Genomic DNA, 9218 nt, shown 5'->3' on the forward strand with positions numbered 1-9218 from the left:
GGTATGACAGATGCCAAAGATGAGCCCTCCCATTCCCCAGAGGGGACCAATTGAGGCTCAGAGTGATTTGGTAACACCCCTCCCAAGCTCTCGAGTTGGGAGCGGGGGAAAAAGGGGTGAGGCCTGGGAAGGGGGGCGGGAGGCCAGGGCAGCTTTGTGGGTGACTCAGCCAAGGATTCAGACTTTGGGATGGTTTAAATTTAGCCCTCAGGCCCTCTGCTTTACACTGACTTTTTTTTGGCAGGAGATGGGGAAGGGGTGGTGAGAGAATCGGGAAGGGAGGCCCTCAGGAGCCAGGATCAGGGGTGACCCACTGGCCAAAGCCTGGGGGAGGCAAAGGAGCCCCCAAAATAGCTCCTTGGACCCTGGCAGCGCAGCCACATTCCTGCCCAGGCTAGGATTAGAAACAGAAACATTTCGGGGGGTGGAGGGTGGAGCGGGAAGACACCACTCCCTGTGGCTCCAGAGAGCCAGCCAGGAGGGATTTTCGCTGTTCTTTCCAGGGTGGACAGTCCTCCCAGAGGAAACCATGGTCTCTAATTGGCCCTGGATGCCTGGGCCCGGCCAAGCCAGGCCTGAGGCAGCAGAAGGCCAGGGCCTATGCTGTGGCAGCTCACGCTGGGCATCTCGGGAGCTGCCTGGGGGGGCCCCTGTAATATCTGGACACTTTGAAACAACTTTTAAAACTCCCACTGAAGACTTTGACCTGGTGGCTCTCTTCCCTCCGAGAGTTTGGAGTGGGGCGAGGGATACTCTCCTCTGTCTGAAGGGCCCTGCCCGGGGCTGGCCAGCGGCAGATCCACCAGCTGTGTCCCTCGGGCACATCCCTCCTCTGGTTTTCAGTTCTTCCTGCCCTCAAAAGGGGGTCGGGGGGAGGCAGGGCCTAGCTCTTCCTCTGGATAAAGTGGATTCTAGGGCTGCATGAAAGCACCCACACACTTCCTCCATACCTCCGCGGAAGGGAACAGAGACGCCGTGAAAACAGGGAACTTTAGTATAAATAAGAGGTCCTGGGGGACAGCGAGGACCCCAGGGGCTTCCATAATTTAACATTCTTCAAAAGCACAAGTAACAGCAAGGGCAGGGCGGGGGCCAGGGGAGGGGTGGGCCACCCCCTGCCCTGCACACAGGACCGAGAGGTGCACTGCAGAGCTGGGGCTCTTGTGGGTGGGGAGTTTCTCCCCCAGGGGTGACCAGTCACATGCTGGGGTCAGGGATGAGGCTAACACTGATGTTTCACAGGAAGGGGTCATTGTACTCGGCAGTGGGTGGGGACAAGGCTGAGGCCACACGGGCCACTACATCCCCCCAGTGTCTGGGCCAGTCTGAGGGACCCTCTGCCCCAAATTTGTGCAGGGAGAGGGACCGGAGCAGTCCATCCGTCATGGTTAGTCTTGTTAATACGTTGATCCATGAGGTCAGCGGGGACAGTTATGCTAGGAGCTGGGGGCATGGGGTGGGGGACCCCGACATCCATGGCTTCACACCACTGTGCCGCTTGGGGAGTTGCCTGGTTGGGAGGAGATGCCCTGGGGAAGATGAGAGCGGAGACAGGAGGGGGTTAGAGACCGCCTGGGGCTCTCACCAGTCCCACGGGGCGGGGGGCGGCGGGGGGGCGGGGGGGGAAGGCCAGCCTGGAGTCCCCCAGGCTGCTGCCACCCTGGCCTTGCCCTTCAATCCACCCCAGACCACCCAGACAGAGGCCGCTGCTCTAGGCTCAGGAACTTGCTAGGCTAGCTTCCCTGTCCCAGCAGGTGGTACTTTTATACAATAATTAAAGTCCTCGGGTGATCCTGAGCAAAGAGGATGGGGTAGGGGTGGAGGTAGGGAGGAGAGGGGGAAACTGGGGTCCCCTTCTGACTGGGGAGGGGGTCCTAAGATTCTGGGAGGGAAGAACTTAGGGACAGTCCTACCTCTACCACTGACTTGCTGGGTGACCTGGGCCAACTTCCTTCCCCTGTCTGGGTCTCGGTCTCCTCGTCTGTGAACTAGGGAGATAGAGGGATCTCTTTCAGGACTTACCAGATTCCCCAAATCCCAATGCCCCTGCCTCTGAGACTGTACTTTAAGTTCTAGGGATTCAGGACCCTACAATTCCAAAACTGCTCGTCCAGGGAACCAGGCACAGCCCTCAGATCTGGCATCCTGGGCCCCCGAGCCCAAACCCTTAGGAGACATCTGAGAACACAGGTCCCAAGTTATAAGGCACCAGGCCCGCACTTCACCTTACTAGGACCTTTCTGAACCCCATGGCCAACCCATCTTCAAGCTTCCCTGTCCTAAGAGGTGAGAAAGGTCATAAAGAGGCAGTGACTTGCTCGAGGTCACACAGGGAATAGAAGTGCTGGACTGGACCCTGAGCCTGGGATTCCACAGCCCACGCCTCCAGCAGTGGGATCGGATCCCAAGAGTCTGACACTCAGGCTGGAAGCTGGGTGCACAGGCTCAATCTTGCCCATAGAGCTCGAGCTGCAGTATTAATAAAATTTCACCATTCCGTAAGACCTAGCCATGCTGGGCCCACCGGCTGCCCTTCTGATAACTGGCCATGTTCTCCACCACTCCCAGATGTCTCTTATGCCTGACCCTCTCTCTGCTTACCGCTGCTTGCCAAGCGTTCTAGAAGTCACTCCAAGATCTGAGAAGGCTTGTTCTGGGACACAGATTTCCATGGCTTCCCCTCATCCCACATGGCTAGAGGCTGTGATGCTACCAAAACTCTCTGCCAATGCCCGCCTCTGCCGGGGTCCCAGGTGGGCTGGTGTGGGGTGACTCACCACCTTGCCCGGCCGGGCCCAGGTGCAGATGAGGCCCTCCTGGCAGGCGGTGATGATGCAGTCTTCCAGGAAGAGGAGGACCGTGAGCCGCTCCTGGGCGATCTTCTTGCACACGAGCGGCTCGAGCAGCGGCACCTCGTGGATGCGCGGGCACAGCGCGGTGCCCAGCACCTTGGCGGGGTCCAGCCGGCTTCGGGGGGCGGGGCCGCTGGGCTTGTCCCCGCCGCCCCCGCCCCCACTGCCACCCCGGCTGATGTTGCCCAGGCTGTGGTAGCGCTTGTGCTCCTTCTCGGCCCCCCGGTCCCGCCGCTCCTGCAGCGTGAGCGTGGCAAAGCGGCCGATGCTGAAGGGCGTCCCCGGCTCCGCCGCCGCACCCGGGCCGCCCGCCTTGCTGCTGCCCGCTGGGTGTGGGAGGCTGTTGGACCGGGACAGCGAGCGGGGCAGGGGCCCGGGGCCTGGCTCACCACCTCGCGAGCTGCCGGTGGCAGGCGGCGTGGTGCCAGGCGTGCCGGGGAGGGTGCGGGTGCGGGCCAGGGGAGGGTGAGGGTAGAGCACGTCTTCGGTGAGGTCCCACAGGCAGAACTGCGTGTCCTGGCCGGCCGAGCCGAAGCGGTAGGTGATGGAGCCGGCCTTGGGCAGCGGGGAGAGGGGGGCGCCCCCGCCCGAGCCTGTGCCCGCGGCCTCCGGCTCCTCCTCCTCCTCGCCACTCCGCTCCCCATCGCCACCGGCAGCCGCCGCCTCCTCGGCCCTCGTGGTGTAGGGGTCGAAGGCCACGGCGTTGACCCAGGACTTGTGGCCGTGGCCTCGGGCCACCACGCGGCCCTCGGTGAAGGACCACACGGTGACCAGGTCATCTTCACCACCGGTCACGACGTAGCGCCCGTCGGGGCTCCAGCACACACAGAGCAGGCCCCCAAAGTAGCTCTTCATGAGCCCCCGCAGCAGCATGGAGTCGAAGTGGAAGACGCGCAGGCAGCCGTCCTGGCTGACGCAGGCCAGGTGCCGGCCATCGGGCGAGAAGGCGAACTCGTTGAGGGGCCCCTCGCCCACCGCCCACTTGGCCAGCGGGTTGCGGGGCGCCTTGCTCTTGGCGGCGTAGACGGCGAAGCCTTCGCCTTGCTTCAGCAGGCTGTACTGCGGCGGGGCCGAGGCACACGGGTGGCTGACGTTGTACAGGTACAGGTGGCCGCTGGCGTGTGATGCCAGGAACAGGCTCTCTGACTCAGGCAGCCACTTCAGATATGTCACCTTGGTCTTGTCGATAAGCCGCTGCCAGGGGAGAGAGCGGGGGTTGGGAGGAGGCCATCCTCCCGGGGGCCCACCTCCTCCCCAGCCTGGTTCCCCGGAGAAGGTCATCATAAGTGGCCCGGGCCTCCTCGGAGAGGAGGGACTGAGGGAAACGGACAGACACCAGGTTAGGGGAAAGCACGGGGAGAAGGGCTGCGTGAGGGGAGCTCCGTGGAGCCTCGATGTCCCTTCTTCGGCAGGAGGGCAGTGCTGCCTTCCAGAGAACTCTCCTCTGTCTAACCCCCTCCGCCATCTTTACCATGTCATGCTTAAGGCAAGATATTGAGTCACAGAGTATCAGCTCCCCCAAGGAAGGTATCTTTGTTTATTTGGTTCATTGTTCTAGCCCCAGAGCACAGAGCTGTGCCCGCAGGAGGCGCCTGGAAAGTAGTTCCTGGACACCTGAATGACAACCCCATCCTGTCAGCCGCGCATCTTTGCTCCTTTTTGTCCTCACAACTCACCTCCAAACCTGCAAGAAATCCTGTGGGCTTGATCTGCAAAATGTGCCCAGAACCTGATCTCTTCTCACCACCCCCAACTCCAACCACTCTGGTCTCAGCTGCCATCAGGCCTGCAACGGCCTAACTGACTGGCCTCCACCACCCGGGTCTCTTCTCTGCACAGTTGCCAAAGAGATGCTATTAAAACCTAAGTCAGCACCCGGCACTGTCTCTCCCACTCTGAACACCATGGCAGCCTTTCTCAAGCAGGACTCCAGGAAGAACCAAGCCCTAAAGCCCTTTGGCATCCACTGTCTGTAACAAATTAACTTCTTTCCCAGGTACCCAAGTTGCTTCCCATTCTCCATTCTCTGGAGAATTTAGAAATTAAATCAAATTGTTTCTGTGTTCTATGGCTCAGATGAACCCCAGTGGCAAGAGGCTCTAAAAGCCAAGGTCTTTTCCATGACCTGCCAGACCCTACATCTCCTAGCCCCTCCGAGTTGTTTCTCGGAGCTCATCTACTACCCTCCCCCTCAACACTGCTCTGGCCACACAGCCTTTTTGCTGTCCTGCTTCCGGCATTTGTCCTAGCTGTTCCCTCTACTCAGAATGTCCTTTTCTCCAATAATTCGTCTTGCCTCCTTCAGGACTTTATTTCCATGTCACCTTCCAGTGAGACCTTTCCTAACCTCACCGAGCACTCCCCATTCGCCTTCCCTGCTGGATTTTTCTCCACAACACTCTGACACTCAGCCTACTTAGTTATTTGATAACTATCTGTCTCCTCCAACTAGATAAAAGCTCCACAAAGGCAGGGCCCTCTGTTTTGTTCACTGAGATGTAGTATTCCCAGTGCTTAGAACAATGCCTGGCAAAGAACAAATGCTCAGTGAACATTTTGTGAATGGATGATCTAGTCCACTTTAATCCATTCCCTGTTCCACTCACTCCCCTCTGCCATTCATGCACTCTGTACATTTGAAACACCTTCTCAGAACAGAGAGAAAGAGATAGAGGACAAGAGTAGTTCTAGACACAGATAAGGTCTTTCACTGGCATTTCCCCTTCTGCCAGGTCCACCCAGGACTGAGCAACCTCCACGTATGATTTTACAACAGTCCTGTGAGGTAGGGATGGGAATCCCATTTTGCAGAGGAGGAAAACTGAGGCTAAGGGAGGAATAGTCACCTTCCCAAAGCCACACAGTGAGTAGATGGTGCAGCAAAGATTTGAATCCAAAGCCCACAGGGCCCAGAATTTGAAAAGCAAGGGCTGTGGCTTCAAACAAATCCCAACCAGTAAGTACCTTCAGTTCTCTAATCTGCAAAATGGGTATCACAATCCTAACCCATTGGTTGATGAAAACTCCAGGAGTAATGTGTTCAGCATAGGGCTAACACAGCATAGGGCCTGGGCACAGGAGGTGCAACCGTCATTATTAGCTATCATCACAGCAGCTGCTGTCACCCCATCCTCCATATCTGTCAGTCCATCCCCCATCTCTCCCTCATCCTGCCCCCCTCAGGCCTACACTGCTTCCCAGACAGCTGCAGTCTCATGGCAAACAGTGTATAGGTGGGTGGGTGGGAACGGGAGCAGTTCTGGGCCCTGGGGGCCCACAATCACCTCCTCATTGAATAGCTTGCTGGTGTCCTTCTTGATGAGATCCAGGTACTGCACTTGACCGGCTGAGAATCCCACCAACAGGGAGATGGTCTCTGTGGCAGCAGTGAACTGGTTGAAGTCGTGGCAAGTGGGCTGGGTGCCCTTATAGATCCGCTTGTCAATTGGCTTGTTGAGGTCAATGGACTTGGGTGGTGGGAGAAAACGAGTTAATGGCTTCTATCACTGAGAGGAAGGAAGAGGGTGTTGAGGTTGGGGGAAAACCACGAAGAGGAAGCAGGGTTAAATCCCTGAGGGGAGTGGGTAGGTGGATGGGTGAGCGGGGAGGGAAGGGGCAACCACAGACAGGAAGGAGGACCAAAATCACAAACAGAGGAAAAAACCAGGCAGGAAGCTTCGCCCCCTGCCACCACATGAGACCACAGTGTGTCCTCCCCAAAGTTGGACACCCCCAACTTCTGGGACACCCTTGGCCACAGTGTCAGTTTCAGGGTCCCTGTAGTCCCTGAGCTCCAATTCCTTTCTATAATTTCAGCAACTCCCCTGGGTCTTAGCACCACTATATTCCAAGACCCTCACAACTCAGGATCACCCAATCCCCAGAATCCTAAAGTCCAATGTCCCAGGATTCTCCTCACTTTGGAGTCCTTAAATCTCAGAATCCCCATCACAGTTCAGGGACCCATTAAACCTCATGGTCCCCCAAATTTTAGGTGCCTTCATCATCTCTGGGCTCTCAGGATCCCCATCACTTCTGGGGACCACCATAAACTCCAAGGGTCTCACGTCCTCTGGGACTGACATCACTTTAGAGACACCCATCACACCTGAGGATGTTCCCTCTGGATCTCATTTTCTCCAGATCTCCCATCAGCTCCGAGATTCTCATTTCCTCCAGCACCCTCATTACCTCCAGAACCCCAAGTTTCTCTAGGATCCCATTCACCTTCAGGATCCTTATTACCTCTAAGCCCCCATCACTTCCAGAATCCTCCTCACCTCTGGGCTCCCCAAGTCCCCCCAACACCCCCAGACAGCAATACCCCTGGGCTCTCCATCACTTCTGAGTCTGCATTTCCCATCACCTGCAAAATGCCTGCCAGCCAGCACCTTGGAGCACCCCATACCATCTCGGATTCCCCATCACCTCCAGAATAGTCACCATCCCAGGACCCTCACGCATAACCTCGGGATCTCACATGATCTCGAGGTTTCCCATCACCTCCAGGATGGCCAGCACCCAGGGAGCCTCCCATCACCTTTTAGAATCCTGTATTGCCTCCAAGAATCCTTTCCCCTTAAGATGTCCGTCACATGTAGGATGCCTATCTCAGGGTCCCCTATCATTCAGGGACTCTCCTGTCACTTGTGAATCACCTCAGCGATCCCCATCCTCTCAGCCAGCACCCAGGGCCCCACGATGCGGGCCGCTCACCCGTTGGCTCCCGCGGCGACAGCAGCCCGGGTAGAAATAGAGCTCGCGGCCCAAGTTGAAGCAGACGCGGTCTCCCCCAGCGCCCAGCCCTGCGGGCGTGGCGGGAGGCTCCCCGGCCCCGGCGCCGTCGGGCTCCCCCAGGCGCACGAGGCTGAGGCGCACCGCAGGCAGCGCGGGCCCGGGCCCTGGGCCTGCGGGCGGAGGGGACGGCGCGGGGCCCGCAGCACCGGGGCCGGAGGTGGAGGCAGGGCCGGGCAGGGGCTGCTGCGGCGGCTGGGGCGGCGCCGGGGTCTGGGAGGAAGCCGGACCCGACCTGCGAGCGGTGCCGTCGCCGGGGAGCAGCTTGTAGAAGCCTTCGCGGGTGCGGAACTGCGACTTGATCTCCGCACAATCCCCCATGGCAGCGCCGGGGCCCGAGCCGCCCTCCGCGCCGCCCGCCGCCATCTTGGGCGACCCCCACCCCAGCCCAGGGCCCCGCTGCTGCCGGACAGCCGCCTGCCGCCGGGCCCCCTGCCGGAAGCCGGGGATCCGCACCGGAAGAGGTGGTGTCGTCGCCCGGGCAACGCCTCTTCGATTGGCAACAGCGTAGGGAGGCGGGACGAGCTCCAGCCGTCGCTCCAGTAACGGTTCAGGATTGAAGGCGGGGCTACAAGGTGGGCGCGGCCTTCGTGCCTACGGCCGACGTGGTTGGCTGTGGGGGCGGGGCCCGTAGGGAAAGGGGCGCGGCCATCAAAAGAGCACAGGTCCCTAGCAACGGCGCTCTGGGAACCGTTTGCCTAGCAACGGGAGTACCCTCAAGAGAAGGCCTCATTCCAAACCTTGTCCTTCCCATGACGTCACCTGGTCACTCCAGGTGACCCTGGAGTTTCCCGAAAACTCCCAACATACACCCTCCGGTGTTTCCCACTTACGTCTTAAAGTCCCCGACTGGCCACAGCATCTCCAACCATTCCTCCCCACCCCTGATGATCCCGCAAACCCCAGTGATCTCCATTGCCTCCATAAAACTCCAAGGACTTCATCTAACCCACTACTGATTAATACTAACACCAAACATCTCCACATTTCCCACCAACCTCCTATGTATCTCCATAACTCCACAATCTTCAACAATCTCACTCGGTCCTCCGACACCAACCAAAATTTTATTAATCCCTGCAATGCCCCCAGTGTCCCAATAATCCACTAGTAACCCAAAATCTCTTCCTGATCCCATCAGCCCCCTGATAGCCAGTGCCCTCACTTCTTCTGACACCACCCTGCCCCCATCACAGATCTTCCTAGACCCACTTATTCAATCGCCTCCCAGATTTCTCACCAGAATGTCCCAGAAGCATCTCACACTCAACAAGTCCTGCAATGAAATTGACATCTTACTCCAAATCCTGCTCCTCTCCTGTGTCCCCATTTTAGGGCTGGCACTGACATCCCCTCCAGTCACCAGGCTGCAGAACTCAGTGTCTCCCTAGACTTCTGCCATTTCCCTTCACTCCCTGATTCCAGTCCCCAAGTCTTTTGCATTCTGTCACCTGAATTCCTCTGTTCCAGTCCATTCCTCTGTGCAGCCCTGGTCTAAACTACTCCTCTCCTGCTTGGGCCCTCCCTGTATCAGCCTTGTCTCTGCTCTCCCAGATTCCTGTCTCACCCCTC

At 58.4% G+C, this 9218-nt stretch overlaps 1 protein-coding gene across 2 annotated transcripts; it reads right to left on the reverse strand.

The window, feature by feature from the left end:
* Positions 1–976: 976 nt before the first annotated feature.
* DMWD (DM1 locus, WD repeat containing) lies at positions 977–8073 on the reverse strand. Of its 2 annotated transcripts, XM_061173282.1 has the most exons (5): positions 7569–8073; positions 6137–6319; positions 2778–4046; positions 1914–1988; positions 977–1529 (listed from the first exon to the last, which is right to left on the reverse strand). In XM_061173282.1, the coding sequence occupies exons 1-5, from the start codon at positions 8010–8012 to the stop codon at positions 1482–1484; spliced, it is 2019 nt and encodes a 672-aa protein (XP_061029265.1). In that variant the 5' UTR covers positions 8013–8073; the 3' UTR covers positions 977–1481. The 2 variants fall into 2 exon arrangements, with proteins under 2 accessions (XP_061029265.1, XP_061029266.1); XM_061173283.1 differs by lacking the exon at positions 1914–1988.
* Positions 8074–9218: the final 1145 nt, after the last annotated feature.

Source organism: Eubalaena glacialis, chromosome 18, assembly GCF_028564815.1.
Source record: "Eubalaena glacialis isolate mEubGla1 chromosome 18, mEubGla1.1.hap2.+ XY, whole genome shotgun sequence".
NCBI classification, from domain to species: Eukaryota; Metazoa; Chordata; class Mammalia; order Artiodactyla; family Balaenidae; genus Eubalaena; species Eubalaena glacialis.